Source organism: Ruditapes philippinarum, unplaced genomic scaffold (assembly GCF_026571515.1).
Source record: "Ruditapes philippinarum isolate M1 unplaced genomic scaffold, ASM2657151v2 ctg367_1_1_1_1, whole genome shotgun sequence".
Lineage (NCBI taxonomy): Eukaryota > Metazoa > Mollusca > Bivalvia > Venerida > Veneridae > Ruditapes > Ruditapes philippinarum.
The window spans coordinates 249313-267765 of NW_026862689.1; the positions used below are offsets into that span (position 1 = coordinate 249313).

At 31.2% G+C, this 18453-nt stretch overlaps 3 protein-coding genes across 3 annotated transcripts; 1 reads left to right on the plus strand and 2 right to left on the minus strand.

The window, feature by feature from the left end:
* The first annotated feature begins 43 nt into the window (after positions 1–43).
* On the plus strand, positions 44–9712 carry LOC132719915 (uncharacterized). Its single transcript, XM_060703873.1, has 9 exons — positions 44–1329; positions 1965–1980; positions 2600–2660; positions 3158–3232; positions 3420–3486; positions 3996–4100; positions 4931–5005; positions 8291–8408; positions 8972–9712. The coding sequence occupies exons 1-9, from the start codon at positions 319–321 to the stop codon at positions 9115–9117; spliced, it is 1674 nt and encodes a 557-aa protein (XP_060559856.1). The 5' UTR covers positions 44–318; the 3' UTR covers positions 9118–9712.
* On the minus strand, positions 9704–13422 carry LOC132719916 (cerebellin-3-like). The gene is made up of 3 exons (XM_060703874.1): positions 13229–13422; positions 12549–12776; positions 9704–10334 (listed from the first exon to the last, which is right to left on the minus strand). Exons 1-3 carry the CDS (start codon positions 13350–13352, stop codon positions 9859–9861), a joined length of 828 nt encoding a protein of 275 aa, XP_060559857.1. The 5' UTR covers positions 13353–13422; the 3' UTR covers positions 9704–9858.
* A 119-nt stretch (positions 13423–13541) lies between these two features.
* Positions 13542–16933, minus strand: LOC132719917 (cerebellin-3-like). Its single transcript, XM_060703875.1, has 3 exons — positions 16779–16933; positions 15440–15634; positions 13542–15019 (listed from the first exon to the last, which is right to left on the minus strand). Exons 1-3 carry the CDS (start codon positions 16834–16836, stop codon positions 14556–14558), a joined length of 717 nt encoding a protein of 238 aa, XP_060559858.1. The 5' UTR covers positions 16837–16933; the 3' UTR covers positions 13542–14555.
* Between the last annotated feature and the right edge of the window lie 1520 nt (positions 16934–18453).

Here is an 18453-nt window from a genome sequence, read left to right on the forward strand (position 1 = left end):
GTCATTAAAATATTGTATCGTAAAATTTGTTAAACATGTAAATTGATGCCATATAATTTCGCGAGGAACACGTTCTATTTTATTTTGTGATTATTTTGGTACTAGGCTAATTTTAAGAGACCTTTTCATATGATTTCATGAAAAAACATAATTTCAGTGTTTTTGAGTGTGTTTGAATGTTGATAATCTGTTACCTTTATTGAAATTCATTAACATTTGTTTCGATAAATTGTTTAAATATCAATATAAGTTATAACTCCACATGGTACATTAGTATATTTTAGACTATTAAAAATTTTAATACTGGACAATTTAAAGATGCAGCGATTAGGTAAAAGGAAGAATGCATCAAATCATGCAGACCAAGTTTGTTCCCCGAAAAAACAAGAAATTATTCCAATGTGTACGGTAGATATTGGTAGGGATGAGACATCAAGTAGTGAGGAAAATGACTCTGATGTTGCAGATGAACTTTTCAAAAAGTTAAGAAAGAACAGAAATGAATCTGGTAGTGAAGAAAATGAAGAGCTTGATTCAGGTGACAGTAGTGATGATGATACTGTTCATAAAATATTAGATGACAGCGAAGAAGAAGAAAGTGATGATGATGATGACAATGACAATAGGGAGGGTATTGGTTGTACTGACAAAAGAAATGATGACAATAAAATTACAGCATCTGCAAAAATAAAATTGTCTAAAGCTAACAAAAATTTAAAAGAAATTGGAGACTTGCCTGGTAATGAAAAAGATAAAAATATGCTTGATTCATCTGAAGATGAAGGAAGTGGTGACTCTAGTACAGATGAAGAAGGTTCTAGTGACGATCAGGAAGAGTACACTAAAATAAATACAAGAGACAAATCTACTTCAAAATTAAAAGGTACATTAGTCATGCTGGAAACAGGTAAAACAAAGCAAAATGAAGTTGAAAGTTCTGATGATTCTTCTAGTGATGATTCCAGTGTAAATGATGATGATGCAGAGTATAATATTAATGAAGTAAAACATGTTAATGAAAAATTACAGACTGCAGGAAAAAGTTTAACTGTAAAAGGCACTGGTATGAATAGTGATGAGTGTAGTGATGAGTCTAATGATGAAAGTAATAAAATAATGAAAAGAGAAAATAATTCTGATTCAAAAGTGGTTCAAATTGGCAATAAACAACCTTTAGACAAAGAGGTTAAACAAGCTGTCAAAGATAACATAAAAGAATCATCATCAGAAAGTGATAGCAGTGATTCAAGTGATGATGGAAGTGATGATGCTAACAAAAATTATGAAGGCAATAAAGTGTCTGAAAATGATGAAAGTGAAGATGAATTTGTAAGTTTGATAAATATTTGTTGTTCTTCTTTTTCCTTCTAGAATTTTCAAGATTAAAAAATAAATTGCAACATGATACATATTGCAATATTAGAATTAAATAATAAAAAGGAGTTGACGTTAATTGTCTCCCTCCCTATTAATAGAGATTTATTAATATTATTTAGGCTGTATAAATTTTGCATAAGGCCATCCTTAAAAAAATGTTTGTTTGCAGTAACGCGACAGACTCACAAAATTTGCCCCTACTCAAAAATTTTTTTCATGGTCTGGATAAAAAATTTTTTTTTTTTGAATCAGAAAATTATGCCTTGTGCTTTGTTTTCGTTCTTTTAAAGGTTAATAGAAGAAATGAAATGTAGGTCTTACTAAATTAGATTTCAGTTATCAATTTATAAATTGTTACCAGATTATCAAAGCATATATTGTCCAGCATTTTGAAATTCCATGTTTATTTGGGAGTACAGTTCAATAAAGAAAAAATTTAAAAAAATCGACCTACCTACCCACCTTGAAAATTCTGGGTCGGGTTACTGCAAACAAACATTTTTTTAAGGATGGCCTTTAACTAAGAACAGAAAATGTCTGATGATTTTATAACTTTTTAAATCAATTTTTTTCATTCTTTATTTCAGGCAGCAGTAAAGAAAGGTAAAGTATATTATGTTATTATGAAAAAAAAAATACTGTATAAATGTTATAAAATAATACTAAATTAAAAAGGCTAGATTTGGTTATACTTATATTTGTATCTTCAGATTTTATAACTTTTCAAAGTTAATTTGAACAAATCATATTACAATGTAAATTTATATATGGTCACTCATTATCATACTTTATTACAATCTTTACTTTTTCAAGGGAAAAAAGAAAACTATAAACAAAAGGGATAGTTTTTGTTCTATGATAATGGATTTTTATTTGGAATATTAAATGATCTATAATTCATGTATTAAATGTATTGCCCTTTACTAGGTATTAGTTCTTTATTCAGGAAAATAAAAGAATATGTTTTCACATTTGTTTATAGAAGATTGACTGTTCTTTTGGGCTGCAAAAAATCTTAATTCATTTTATGATGTATTTTATGATTTGATATGCACAATTTGTTTCCCAGTTAATAAAAATCATTGACCAGCATGTGATGATGATATTTGTTGAAATCAGTTGTGCATTTAAAAATATCAACAATTAAACTTTTATGAATTCCTCCTTTATTTTCTTATTCATAAAAGATTTTACTGGTGAGGTTTTTATTCATTTGTTTCAGAGTTAGCAGATATTCCATTAGAGGATTTAATGAAAATAAAAGATAAACTTGGACTTAAAACGTAAGTTTGAATAAACGCTTCTGAGACTGTTATCTCCTTATATTTTAAACAAAAGGAATATTAAAGTCTGTTACATAATAACTCCTTTTAAATATTATTATTTATAAAAAAAAATGTAAGTAGTAAATCGCATAGTACATTATTGTTTCAAGTAATATTTTATAAGAATATCCAAATGATACATTTTTATAGTTTTAATCGATATTTGAAATACTTGCAGAATGGCAGATTGTAGACCAATGCACTTTAAGTTTTAGACAATTGTTTCATGATAAAATACAAATAAAGCTTTGGATCATAGTTAAGAAAAGAAAGAGAACTTATTTTCAATGGACTTTCATGGTTTAAGTTTGAGTTATTTCCCTTTTTCTTTACTTCTTGATGAACTTTATTTTTTTTTCTGCATTTAAGTATGTCATATGTGTAGTTAATAAAGTACCTGAAGGGAAAAAGAATACTGGATTTTTATTGATAAAAGAATGTTTTTTTTTTTACAGGTTCAACAAAATTATGCATGGGGATAAATTTGAGGAAAAGAAACAAAAAGTTTTTAAAAGAGAAAACAAAAACAGGTAATTATGAAAACAAGATGAATGTCGATAGAAATATTGACATAGCTTTAATATTCATGGTTTTAATTGATAAACATTTACAAATATAATCAACAATGGAAATTTATGGCACAGTCAGATGTTTTGTAAGAGGGCTTTAATTTTTTTTTCTGTGGTTATGGCATATGATTTTTATTTATTTTTTCAGACCAATGGAAATATCAGCAAAGAAACGGATTCCAGTCATAAGAAATGCAATGGTTCCCAAAGAAAAGGTATATTTTTACATATCGATGATGTTAATAGGTATTATAGGACCTCTGCACTCATCTTGGTTTAACATCTATCTGTTATGGGCTACTGGCAATTAACAATTTAACTAAGAATCACATGTGTCCCTTATAGACATTAACTGTATTTTTCTTGATTAACAACAGAAACACAACACAAATGATTAACCTAAGATAATCATAGCAATACAAATTTACATTTTTTTTATCCCTTTATATGTCTTAAGACTATATTTTTCCAACCCTTTCAGAGTGGCCATGTCTTAACAAGTACTTGTATTATTGTGGTTTGTTGAAGTTTACTGAACCCCCAAATTCTTTAGTGTGTAGATGCAGTTTTGTGTTATTTCCCATGATTTGAACTGATTCTTTGTTTTCAAATATTGAGGGATTTCTTTAGAATACACCAAGTAATAAAGCATTGCTTACAGTCATCAACATTGAAGTTTTATCACTTTAAAATTTTCATTTTATTGTTTTGACTTGCTTTTCAGGTACGAAGGGATCCAAGATTTGACGATTTATCAGGAGAATTCCAGGACAAGCATTTCATGAAAAATTATGCTTTTCTCGATGACGTAAAACAAAAAGAGAAATTGGTATGAATAAAATGTCACATTTTTAGTACAGTGACTTAAAAATAACTACATGGATGATAATACATGTATATTCTAAATTTTCTTTAATTGGGCTTTTCCAGTTTTATCCAATCTACTTGGGTGAACTTTCGTGACAGAAATAATGCATGGAAGGGCACTTGAGGTCTTCCTCCATTAGTATAGCTGGAAAGTCCTCATATGACTTATACTATGTTAGTGCATCGTAAAACCCAACTGAAAAAAAAATCAAAACAGCAAATGATCTTGTTGATTCCATTGACCTGTAACAAGCAAGTTTGAGTTCCTCTTGAAGCTTTGTTTTCTAGGAAAATTGCAAGCACTTCCTTTCATGTAAGGAATTCAGCTAGCTTATGGCAGTTTGATGGTCTTACTCAGGTTCCTCCTTGAGCCTGGTATTATATTTAAGAGGTTAAGATTGTTGTCTTCAAACTGTTTGCCCAACACTGTTGTTAGTTTGAATCCCACCAGGGACTTTGAAATCTTGCATGTGAGGAAGCTATCTAGCTAGCTTATAGAATGTCAGTGGTTCTAATTAGTGTCGGTTTGTGCCTGAAATAATGCATGGTGGGGCAACTGATGTCCTCCTCTTCCAGTAAAGCTTGAACTCGCCATATGACCTATACTGTGTTAATGCAGCATAAAACACAACAAAAACTGCAAGGAAAGCTTTAAAGTCACCATATGGCCATATGTTGTTATGACTTGAAACATACCTTTTGTCTGTGATTAAATAGTAAATAGAGATGTTGACTAATTTGGAAGAACATGTATCTTAGTACACTTATGTTCACCTTTCATTTACATTTCAGCTTGTACAGAAAAAAATGAAACAGACAAAAGATGAAGAAAAGAAGAAAGAACTTTCAAAACTGCTTAATAGAATGGTTAGTAGATACATGTATGTTAAAATAAATAAATAAGTGAGAAGATAAATAAATAAATAAATGAATATATTTATTAAGACTTAAATATGTCTTTAACAAGATCGCAAGACTTTAATTATCAATAATTTATTATATATCTGCATTAGGAGAAGTTTACTTCATGTATTATGAATCTGAGAGGGCTTGTTTGTTTGAAACATCACTAGGTATTTTCTGCTATAACACTTGGCCTGCTGAATCTGTGTAATGACTTAATCCAGGTTTAAATACGTCATCAAAACATGTCATCATCACATTGTTATTGTTAAAACTTTATTCTGTAAAATTTCATGAATTTTTGGCCGGGTTGCACTGGTGCAAACCCGGGTTATAGTATGGTGAATGTTGGGCGGCGGGCGGGCGGGGAAAAAACTTTCGTAACAGTTTTCTCAGCAACTACTTATCACAGCCTTTTGATATTTGGTATACAGCAACAATTCATGGTCCCATACTGTGGGATTCGATTTCAGGTCTGTCGCTCATCTACTTCTTGTTTGCTGACCTACTTAAATTTTCAGCATTAATGGTCAATAGTAGGAAATTTTCGTAACAGTTTTCTCAGCAACTACGTATCACAGCCTTTTGATATTTGGTATACAGCATCAACACATGGTCCCATACTGTGGGATTCGATTTCAGGTCTGTCGCTCATCCACTTCCTGTTTGCTGACCTAGTTAAATTTTCAGCATAAATGGTCAATAGCAGGAAATTTTCGTAACAGTTTTCTCAGCAACTACTTATCACAGCCTCTTGATATTTGGCATACAGCATTAACACATGGTCCCATACCGTGGGATTGGATTTCAGGTCTGTCGCTCATCCACTTCCTGTTAATCCACTTAGTTAAATTAGTTAGATTTTTGGCCGGGTTGCACTGGTGCAAATCCGGGTTATAGTATGGTGAATGTTGGGCGGCGGGCGGGCGGGCGTCCGGGCGGCGGGCGGGCGGGGAAAAAACTTTCGTAACAGTTTTCTCAGCAACTACTTATCACAGCCTTTTGATATTTGGTATACAGCATCAACACATGGTCCCATACTGTGGGATTCGATTTCAGGTCTGTCGCTCATCTACTTCCTGTTTGCTGACCTACTTAAATTTTCAGCATTAATGGTCAATAGTAGGAAATTTTCGTAACAGTTTTCTCAGCAACTACATATCACAGCCTTTTGATATTTGGTATACAGCATCAACACATGGTCCCATACTGTGGGATTTGATTTCAGGTCTGTCGCTCATCCACTTCCTGTTTGCTGACCTAGTTAAATTTTCAACATTAATGGTCAATAGCAGGAAATTTTCGTAACAGTTTTCTCAGCAACTACTTATCACAGCCTCTTGATATTTGGTATACAGCATTGACACATGGTCCCATACCGTGGGATTCCATTTCAGGTCTGTCGCTCATCCACTTCCTGTTAATCCACTTAGTTGAATTAGTTAGATTTTTCAACATAAATGGTCAATGGTAGGAAATTTTCGTAACAGTTTTCTCAGCAACTACTTATCACAGCCTCTTGATATTTGGCATACAGCATTGACACATGGTCCCATACCGTGGGATTTGATTTCAGGTCTGTCGCTCATCCACTTCCTGTTTATCCACTTAGTTAAATTAGTTAGATTTTTCGACATTAATGGTCAATGGTAGGAAATTTTCGTAACAGTTTTCTCAGCAACTACTTATCGCAGCCTCTTGATATTTGGCATACAGCATTGACACATGGTCCCATACTGTGGGATTTGATTTCAGGTCTGTCGCTCATCCACTTCCTGTTTATCCACTTAGTTAAATTAGTTAGATTTTTCGACATTAATGGTCAATGGTAGGAAATTTTCGTAACAGTTTTCTCAGCAACTACTTATCACAGCCTCTTGATATTTGGCATACAGCATTGACACATGGTCCCATACTGTGGGATTCGATTTCAAGTCTGCAGCTCATCCACTTCCTGTTCACATTTATGGTCACTGGTAGGAAATTTTCGTAACATTTTTCTCAGAAACTACTAATCACAGCCTCTTGATATTTGGCATACAGCATTGACACATGGTCCCATACTGTGGGATTCGATTTTAGGTGTGTAGCTCATCCACTTCCTGTATACCCTACTGAATTAAATTTTCGACATTAATGGGTCAATGGAAATTTTTTTTCGTAACATCACAGCCTCATGATATTTGGTGTACAAATGCAACCCGGCCTTTTCTGTCTTTGACCCATTTTTCGACATTAATGGTCAATGGTAGGAAATTTTCGTAACAGTTTTCTCAGCAACTACTTATCACAGCCTCTTGATATTTAGCATACAGCATTGACACATGGTCCCATACCGTGGGATTTGATTTCAGGTCTGTCGCTCATCCACTTCCTGTTTATCCACTTAGTTAAATTAGTTAGATTTTTCGACATTAATGGTCAATGGTAGGAAATTTTCGTAACAGTTTTCTCAGCAACTACTTATCACAGCCTCTTGATATTTGGCATACAGCATTGACACATGGTCCCATACCGTGGGATTGGATTTCAGGTCTGTCGCTCATCCACTTCCTGTTAATCCACTTAGTTGAATTAGTTAGATTTTTCGACATTAATGGTCAATGGTAGGAAATTTTCGTAACAGTTTTCTCAGCAACTACTTATCACAGCCTCTTGATATTTAGCATACAGCATTGACACATGGTCCCATACCGTGGGATTTGATTTCAGGTCTGTCGCTCATCCACTTCCTGTTTATCCACTTAGTTAAATTAGTTAGATTTTTCGACATTAATGGTCAATGGTAGGAAATTTTCGTAACATTTTTCTCAGAAACTACTAATCACAGCCTCTTGATATTTGGCATACAGCATTGACACATGGTCCCATACTGTGGGATTCGATTTTAGGTGTGTAGCTCATCCACTTCCTGTATACCCTACTGAATTAAATTTTCGACATTAATGGGTCAATGGAATTTTTTTTTCGTAACATCACAGCCTCATGATATTTGGTGTACAAATGCAACCCGGCCTTTTCTGTCTTTGACCCATTTTATTACATTTTTAACAGGATATATGCATTTTTTACTTACAACATAGTGTATTTACGATATTCTTTTTATCCACATTCAATTATTGTCTGGCTACTATGAAAATTATTGTTTTATAATTTCACTGTGAAATTATCAAAATATAATTTTACTATCTACTGAAAAGCGTGTGATAAATGTATGTAGTTTCTTACGGTATTATTTATTAATGTTAGAATCAACAAGAGCAATTAGAACAGAAAAAGAGACATAGAATAGAATTGGAGCAGCAATGGAAGCAGAAAGAGAAACAGCTTGTGAAAGAAGGGAAGACGCCATACTTCCTTAAGAAATGTAAGCTTTAATTCTATTCTTGTTCACTTACAGATATTAATCAAGATTTCTGTTTTATATGACTTTATACCTATTTACATGTTTGACTTTTAAACAGCCTGTTTTTACATTCCCTGATGGACCCACTGCTTAGATATGACCAAAAATGTGTTGTAATTTGCATTAAAAAATAATAACAAATAAACTCCAGCAAAGAGGATTTTTGTCTCAGTTGTTTAAATCATTCATGTGAGTTTGTTTTTAGTCTAATGCATTTCTGCTGAACATATTTTATAAGTTTACATTTTATTTATCTTATCCGATTTTCTCTACCTGGGTATTTTATTTAATTATTGAACAAGCTACATGTGTAATATTGTATTATATTGAAGGCGATAAGCTCTGTGCAATTTTATACAACAAACTATATTTGGTACATTAAAGAACATAAATACATGCAAAGAAAATGCAAGTTAATGTATATTAATCATTAAAATATTATTTCAGTGAAAGGGTTCTGTGTTGTAGCATATAATTATAAAGTATATTTTAATTTATTTTTACAAATATTATTTGCCTTCCAGCTGATAAGAAGAAACTTGAGTTAGCAGAGAAGTTTAAGGAGTTACAGAAATCAGGGAAAGTGGACCAGTATATGAGTAAGAAAATGAAAAAGAATGCCCAGAAAGAGAAGAAAAAACTACCAGGAAGACATGAGAGATTTCAGTGAAAATGACATTAAAGTGACATTAAATACCAGCAAGACATCAGAGATTTATGTGAAAGTGACATTAAATACCAGCAAGACATCAGAGATTTACGTGAAAATGACCAAGACATTAGAGATTTATGTGAAAATTGTAATTATTCTGTTACTTTGAAAGTTTTTATGATTCAGCAATCAACTTTGAATTTTATTATTATATCTAATCAATTATGTTAAATTCAAGTAAAGAAAAAGGGAATGGAGAACAAGACATCCAAACACCACATTATAGATAACTATTCAACTACAGTACCTGTTTAAGTGTTTTAAAACTTCTCATAATTAAATCGTATTGATGCATTTGCATTTAGCAATTCCATTGAAAATATTATTATTCAATAAAAGGATATTTTACAAATTACTTAGTGCATTTTATTTAAACTCTTTAAATGAAATTTTCTGAACCCTATCTCATTAATATGGGAATTTATGATTAAGACGTATTTTCTTGAATTTTATTCTTTATGAAAACGTTACACAGATTTTTAAAAAAAAAGATAAATGATTGGGTAATCAGTTGTTTTAGTGCACGAAATAAGCAAATAAAGAATGAGCTGTTTTGTTTCTTTACTAGTAGTAAGGATTTGAAATAGAAAATGCAAACAGTTGATGCAGTAATAGTAAATCCAGAATATGTACGAGTAATCGTTACATGCACATGTAGTTAAAGCAACTTGTATTCTCAAACTAGGACTGCTTTCAACATTATGCTATCAAAAAACCACAAAAACTTGTAAGACGATCTCCCCAGATATATGCATCATTTGGACTTTGCACTCTTACTAGTATTTCATCCCCAACTTGAAGCTCTGTTACCATAGTAACAGATCCTTGTTGTCTATCGGATGCAAACATCCCAGCTGTTGGTACGCCATTTTTAACAATATTTAGTTGTATCTCTCCCTTTGTCATCACAGAAGCTGAAAACATGTACACACCTGGCAATGGTGCAATAAAAAGTCCAGTAGATCTATGATATCCACTTCCAATGTTAACCTTTTCTTGATCAAAAACAATCACTTGACCAACTGTAAGATGAGATACTGCATATGGATACCCTGTATTTTTGTCTATTGTAGCATGGAATGCTACTCTACCAAGGCCATCACTATTGGTACCGTAATTACTGCTACCACTACCACCACCACCACCAAATGAAAGTAATAATGCATCTTGGTACTCTGAAAATAACATTTATGTAGCTGAAGAAAATATATATTGGAACTTTTCAAATTATACTAAACTTTAGTTTATTGAAGTAATAATATTAAGATCTCCTTGGTTGTTTTCTCATTTTACTACTTCAATTTTTACTTTATAAATGTCTTTATTGTAACCTCAAGAATTCAACTTAATTAGACCCCTATAAGTTTAACAGGAGAGCACTATAGGTTTGCCTGTCTGTATTGTCTGTCTGTCTGTCTGTCAGAACTAATATTTGGATAGAACAATAGCTAAAGGTTGCAGTACTTTTCTTTGGATGTCATACATTCTGTAAACTTTTATGTGACTAAAAAGAATAGAGTGTACAATGAAGGACCCACATAAATAACTCTCAGTAGAATGTTCATCAATCAGTCGGGTTGTCCGTCTGCAAAAACTGGATCTTGTGATACATCAAACAGTATTGAAATATTTTTATGAAACTTGAAATATGGGTAGATGGCAGAATGGAAATTATGCATGTCTTTTTTTCTCCCTATGTTGAAAAATCTGGTTGCTATGATAACAACAAGACCTAAAATATGGCTATAATAGATCTTCCAATATATTGTGATAATTCATACAGTACTAAAAACATTTTTATGAAATTTAACTTATGAAACTTTTTATGATCATGCTTGGACTTATAATGTAACTTTCTGTCCCAGGATCATGGCAATTGGCAGTTATTCAACAAGGGTCATTATTTTGAAAGCAATATATGTTGAGTTATGCCCCTTAACTCAGAATTATTGTCAAAATTACCTATTAAGTAGAATGATTTTCAAAAGTATGAAAGTTAAACATGAATCTTGGAATACTTTTATGTCATGGCAAGGCACAGTTGAAAGGTAAGGGGCATTATTCTTAAAGCTATATTTCTTGAGTTACAAAATGCCCCTTTTTGACTTAACTTTTTTTGTCAAGATTGCTTATTATTAATAATGTGATTTCAAAACTATCTAAGCTATTAACTTGAAACTTTATTACTTAATATCATGACAAGGCACAGTGGTAAGACAATAGACATTATCTTGAAATGAATACTTTAAGAAGTTATGCCCCTTTTATATTTTTGAAATTGGTTAATGATAGTGGTTACTCTATACAGACGAGTCTGTGCTCTTGATTTTCTTCCTTTATCGAGAGATCTGATTGCTATGACAAAAAATAAACTTAGAATTTTGTAAAATACAACAAATAGACTTAGAATATTGTAAAGCAGCAATACAATGTACATGTATATTTGAACCCATTTATTAGGGATGTGTCTGACATACTCCTTTTAAGGTTCTAACTGGTAGGGAGCTTTTGTATGGTTTGCAATGCATAGATAATTGCTTGTTTATAAATGGATTGTCTTCATACTTGGACAGAACAATCCTTTGGTCAAGGTCTTCAAGTAAATTAAACTGATTATGACCTCTCATCAATGACCTTGACATTATAGGTCAGTAAAAGTGAATTTTGCTTGATTTTTGCCCTAACTGGCTTTATTGTTACAAGTAATAAATGGATTATCTTCATACTTGAGCACAACAATCCTTATGACAAGACATTCTAAAGACGATTGATTTTAATTTGATCTTTAATTTCATTTCATCTTGACACTTAAAAAGGTCGAAATAGTGAATATTCCTACAATTGCATGACCATAACTTTGTTATTTATTTTTGGGTTAGATTTTAAGGACCAGCTCATAATTGATTAATTAAACAAACTTAAAGATCCTGTAACACAATTTTTTCATGGTTTTATTTCAAAAATATGATCCTCAAATTAAGATTTGTCAATATTGTAAGTTTAATAAGCATTATTTATAATGATATTACCCAATTTAACATTTCATGTAAATAAAGGGAGGTAATTAGAAAGTTATTTTCTATAAATTCTAAGTCAAATTTTCCAATAAGAAATGAATGCATGCAATTTATTGATAACATAATTATAATGTGCACAAATATTTGCAGTACACATTTTACATATTCTTCGATGTTTGAAAATTGTTTTATTTGCATAATTACATGTATATACATTATAATCTTTTGCAAGTGTGGTATACACACAGTAACAATATCAATCACAAAACATACAGGATCTTTAAATATAAATATTTAGGAATTTATTATTAAAGAAATGTGTTATTCCACTTCAAACAGTTTTAAATGACAGGCTAAATATTATGAACTTACCAGCAGTTAAATTTGTTTCTGGTAAGGTATTGTTTAGGCTGCGCTTCACTATCTTCAAGATGGAACTAGTAGCTTCCTTGTTGCCATTTTGTTGAGGTGTCACATGATCATTGTAAAATTTCATATTTCTTTCATGCTGGTAGTCATTTTTCAACATTCTGGTCTTTTCTCTCTGTAACTCAGTAACTTGATCTTGAAGATCTTTGATTAGCAATTCTTGTGCCTTTCCTTTGTTTTATAACAGGGAATTATAAAATAACAACAATAAACAAGTTGATAAATAACCTGGATTAAATAGTTGTAATTTGTTATGAACATTCATTTTCAATGGCTTTGTTGCAAGAGTTTTAAGTAAGGTCTGAGCTAGCATTTCTGTGCAAATTTTGGCACTGGGAGAAAAAGACTTTAACAGGTATTTCAATATAACTATTTTGGTGTCAACATCAGTCCTTTAAGGGGCAACAACTCTCATCAAACTTGATGGAATCAGGCAGCTTTAAGAATGGAACTGTAATCTACTGGTGAAAATATGATATCTTTTAAGTCAAATAAAACTTCCTCTGTGCAAACAACACACAGCTTGCATCCTTAATTGTCATAATGAATTCAGGTGAGTTTAAGTCCTGTTAATTTAAATATACATTTGTAATATGAATATTTCAAAGTAAAAAATATCTCACCTCGCTCTTCAAGAACACCTATCCTTTCAACTAAATCATTGAGTAAATTGTCATTCACATCTACTGCACTAATGATTAATGGTTGTAACAAGACAAAAGCCCAGAAAATCTGCTTGGAAAACATGTTTTGTATTGTTCTGTTGATGACACAAACTCTTGTTTTATTAACAGTTGCATATTGTTACTGATAATGATCATCTTTGTTCACACTGTTAAATAGCATACATAAATATATATGTACATCATCATGTATTACACATGGTACTTAAAAATTGATAAAAAATTGATAAAAAATGATAAAACTTAAAATGCATGTACATTGATGTATGAATTTGATATCTCATCTAGGATCATACTAATATAAACAGTTACAAAATCAGTATCAGGTCTCAGAATGAAATGTTATTTCTTTAATACAATGCACAATATAGGATACACTTTGTTGTTTATTGGTGTTTTAGTCTCAGTTGTTTAAAGTGTCTCTAAAACCTGAAGATTCAAGTTCTGTCACACATGCTTTATTCTATCACGACAGGAAACTTATCTGACTTGACTATCTTTTAAATAATAATAACAATAGATGGTAGTTTTATACTTTTATTAACCTTTCAGCACTTACTTCCTATAATAGCAGGAGACTTATAAGTATTTGAATTATACTGTATGCATGATATGCATAGTATGATAGTTCACTACATGTTCACTATATATTAAAGCGGAGTATTACACCAGCTTTATAAGGTTGCTGAATTAGGTTTGAGTGGTAATTCTTAATTACTAACCACCTGAATTATTTTACAAACAGGAGCAATATTAACTTAAATAGTTAAAGAGACTTCTTTTTATCAGTATTAAATGAATTTACAGTCACTATATGATCATAACAATGTCATTAAAAAAAAATTACTTGTTTTAAGAATTGTTCATCTCTTATAAATTACATGTACATTGTAATAATAATTTAATATAAATAAAAAGCCTCCAAATAAGTAGCAAAGGTTAAAAAAAAATCAAAATCTATGAGTAATATGAATAAATTAAGCGTGTAACATTAAGATAAATAATTATTTATCATTATTATATAAAACATGCATGACTTGTATAAACCAGGTTAGACCTTTTAGATTGATCTGACAAATTCAAAGTTAATGAAACCGTAAATGTCCTTATTTCATTGTATCCAGTCTTTATCTTTTTTAAAGATGAAATTTATTTAGTATATCTACCAGTCACTGTGTTTTAAAAAATTACCATAATTTATTCAATTGGAACTGTCCTGACACTACTTTAAGCTTATTAATATTGGATTTTAACACATCAGAGAGTGTTAGGCTATCAAACATCCAGAAAAACTTGTAAGACGGTCACCCCAGATATATGTATCATCTGGTCTTTGTACTCTAACATATATTTCATCCCCAGCTTGTAGCTCGGTCACCATAGTAACAGACCCTTGCTGTTGTTTAGCAGCATATAAACTGGCTATTGGTTCCTCATTTTTAACAATATTCAGATGTATCTCTCCCTTTGTCATCACAGAAGCTGAAAACATGTATACACCTGGCAAAGGTGCAATAAAAAGTCCAGTGGATTTATGATATCCTCTTCCAATATTAACCTTTTCTTGATCAAAAACAATCACTTGGCCAACTGTTAGATGAGATACTGCATACGGATACCCTGTATTTATGTCTATTGTAGCATGAAATGCTACTCTACCAGGGCCACTGGTTGCAGAACTACAGCCACCACCGCATCCTCTTACAGCTTCTAAGCATTCTGCAGGATAATCTGAAAAATAAAGTGTGTTTGATAAAATCATCAAAATTACAAAAATTTCAACATTTCATCATAAATCAGTTCTGAAAACTGATGACAGGCAACAGATGAACTGTTTTGTATTTTTCTGATTCAGTAAATACATTCTCTCATATCACACAGAATGTTTGTATTGGTGCTGGAAAAATATTATTTAACACTTCCTTTACCACCTAAAGTGTTTACACTTAAACCAGATATATTATGGCATGCTGTCTGAACTGGCAGGTGTTGTAAAGTTTAATGATAATTACTGATAAAAAGTTAAAAAAATTACATTCAATGTGTCAAAAATGGCATATGAAGTCTGATAAGTTGTTAATATCAGTTTGTTTTCTGTTCTTCCAACATGAGGACTTAGACTAAGCTGGCCTTAAATCATTGTTAACTTACCAGCAGTAACATTAGTATCTGGATTGTTATTTCTTGTATTTTGGCTGTGCTTCACTCTTTTCATTGTAGAAGTGTCCGTTTCTTTGTCATCATTTTGTTCAGAAGTCACATCTCTTTGATTTTTGTTGTCTTTTTCTCCCTGTAACTCGTCAACTTTATCTTGAAGATCTTTGATTAGCAGATCCTGTGCCTTTCCTTTGTTTTATAAAAGGAAATTGAAAGAAAATATAGACAGTCATATTGATTTGTAAACCAGTGTATTCCTCATTATAAAAAGATTTTGTTTGTTGAGTGTTATGTCACACCAACACAGTATAGGTCATATGGCCATTTTCCAGCTTTACTGGTGGAGGAAGACCTCAGATGTACATTATTTCTGGCACCCATGTCGAACCAACCGATGTTCGATAAGCTTGCCGGATAGCTTTCTCAAATGTATAATCTGACATTTCAAGGTCTGGCCTATGCCACCAGGCCAGCCTTGCTTATGCCTCTGTGTAATTTGACTAGACACTATAGTATAAATCTGCTTTGTTTAGCATTTTGCTATTGAAACGCCATAAACTAAGAAGCAGTTTTAATTTAGATACAATGCTTATGGGCATTTTTTCACTTTTATATAATAGTCATATTTTGTGATTTAACCAAGATAGCCAGGTGATGAATAGCCATTTATCGCTTACTCCAATGAAACTATGTACAGCTTTTATTTCATAACAGAGTAAGCATAAATTTATGACTAATATCTTCCCCCTCAAAACAATTGATCTGGTTTTTAACCAAAGACAATTTACTCATACATTTTTAAATTGATATAGTGGTCATTCTATAATGTCAGTCTACAGGCAATGAAACATGATGTTCTTCTGATGTTGACTATTATAGCAAAATGATTTTGCAAGTCAAAATGATTTTGCAAGTTTACAAAAACTAACACGTGAAACATTCATTTTGCGACTGACCACGCAAGAAGGGCTAAATTGTAAACAGATTAAACTTTGATTTGACCTATTGACTTAGCTTTATTATAAACCAAAGATTGCATTATGACCAGCCTTGTCACAGATTTCACTGACACAAACATTCTGGTTAACCTTGAAGTGTGGGCAACACACAGTTGACAATCATAATAAAATATCATAAAATGTCTTTCATGTTTCCTAAAAAAAAAACAATTTTTCGAAAAATGGAAACAAATTATCATAATTAATATTTATTTTAACATTTTAGTCTAAGGATTGATTTTTTTTAACACAAATATAGAATGCAACATGGAAAAAAAGTTGTTTTTTTATTTTTGTTTTTCAAATTGTATTTTAATCATTTTATAATATCTCACCTCTCTCTTCAAGAGCACCTATCCTTTTCACTAAATCATTAACTAAACTGTCAGTCATTATGAGCTTATACACTGAATACTGGTTGTAAACAACACAAAGAATATCTGCTTACAACTAATCTAATATCACACAAATACTCTATTTTTACTTCCTGTTGTGTATACATGTACTTATACAATTGACAATTATTATGTTACATTTAAAAATTGATAACAGGTGATAACTAGGTGTATAAATTGCTGACATATATTCATCAAATATTTGATATCTCATCTATTTTAGTCAATGAAATGTAAATCATGTAAATGTAAACTACATGTACTGATATAGTTTAAATATGAACCATGTTAATACTGAAGTACTTTTGGCATAGTTGGTACAGTTGAGTTCACACTAAACTTCCCACCCTTGTGCACTTCTAGTGCACTAGAGCTGAACTAGAAGTGCACACCGTGTGCACTTCTAGTGCACTAGACCATATGACCAGGCTGGCCAGGGAAGGTGACACCTAAATGGTTTATTGGATAATTGCATATCAAGTGACAGGGGGCATCCATTGTTAAGCTGCTGTAAGAAAAAAAAACTTTGGGAATATATATGGCCTATTCATGAATATAAATAAGTAAATTTTAAAATCAGCAGTTTTAACATTTTAGGTGATATCATGTTAAAGCTAAAAATTTATTTTTTTTTATTTATTGTAATCATATTTTTATTAACCAGTATTTAACTGTAAGTGTAAAATAATACCCCTTAAAATCAAATTTATAGAATTAATAAGGTTAAATTTAAATATGCTCCGTAATGGATAATTAAATAAGTGTTTTAAAGCTTTTTTTAATGGCCATGTATTTCAATTTTTCTAGTGTACAAATGGGAAAATCAATGTGATAATTCTGGCCCAATTAATTTAGTTTGTAACAACATAAACTTTTTTTCATAAGCTCAAACAAATCAAGGAAAGGTTTATATTTAAGCTAAAATATTATTTCTATAATATATAACTTAGAGACAATTCCTCATGTTCAATATTGAAAGAGAATATTAATACATTGATTTTAAAACAATCAATATACTGTGATAATTTAGTATTCAACTGTGTAATGCTTGCATATGTTTTAAAGATATAAATAATTAAAATATTATCCATAAAATAAATAAATTTGATAACTTTATTCATGATTTCAATATTAAAAATTTAATGTATAAAGGGAATACTTTTATTGAAGAGGAAAATCTCAAGTCATGCTGTGTATTGGTATTATCTGAGAGGGACTGTTTTCATTATACAACACTCCTGCTGATAAGAGGGCCTCAGGGTAAATAACAAAGTACAGTCAATTTTGCAGATTATAAGTATGCATTGAAATTCCTTGGTTTTTTCAAAATGCATGTTTGACACAAGCTTGGGAATACCTGATGAATCCCAAGCTTGTGTCAAACATGCATTTTGAAAAAACCAAGGAATTTCAATGCATACTAAAATTATGCAAGCATTTCATGGTTGAAAAACATAATATCACAGTGTATGGATTGTTTTAATATCAATCAATTAATATTCTCTTTCAATCTTGAACATGAGGAATTGCCTCTTAAGTTATATATTATTATGCAGAATGGCAAGAATGTGAATAAATGGATATATAAATATATTAAAACAATCCATACACTGTG

Coding starts and splice junctions, on each gene's coding strand:
- LOC132719915 (XM_060703873.1), top strand. CDS start 319: ATGCAGCGATTAGGTAAAAGGAAGAATGCATCAAATCATGCAGACCAA. Junction 2,661..3,157: donor GATAAACTTGGACTTAAAAC/GTAAGTTTGAAT, acceptor TTTTTTTTACAG/GTTCAACAAAATTATGCATG. Junction 5,006..8,290: donor CAAAACTGCTTAATAGAATG/GTTAGTAGATAC, acceptor TATTAATGTTAG/AATCAACAAGAGCAATTAGA.
- LOC132719916 (XM_060703874.1), bottom strand. CDS start 13,352: ATGTTTTCCAAGCAGATTTTCTGGGCTTTTGTCTTGTTACAACCATTA. Junction 12,777..13,228: donor AGGTGTTCTTGAAGAGCGAG/GTGAGATATTTT, acceptor TATAAAACAAAG/GAAAGGCACAAGAATTGCTA. Junction 10,335..12,548: donor AGAAACAAATTTAACTGCTG/GTAAGTTCATAA, acceptor TGTTATTTTCAG/AGTACCAAGATGCATTATTA.
- LOC132719917 (XM_060703875.1), bottom strand. CDS start 16,836: ATGACTGACAGTTTAGTTAATGATTTAGTGAAAAGGATAGGTGCTCTT. Junction 15,635..16,778: donor AGGTGCTCTTGAAGAGAGAG/GTGAGATATTAT, acceptor TATAAAACAAAG/GAAAGGCACAGGATCTGCTA. Junction 15,020..15,439: donor AGATACTAATGTTACTGCTG/GTAAGTTAACAA, acceptor TTTATTTTTCAG/ATTATCCTGCAGAATGCTTA.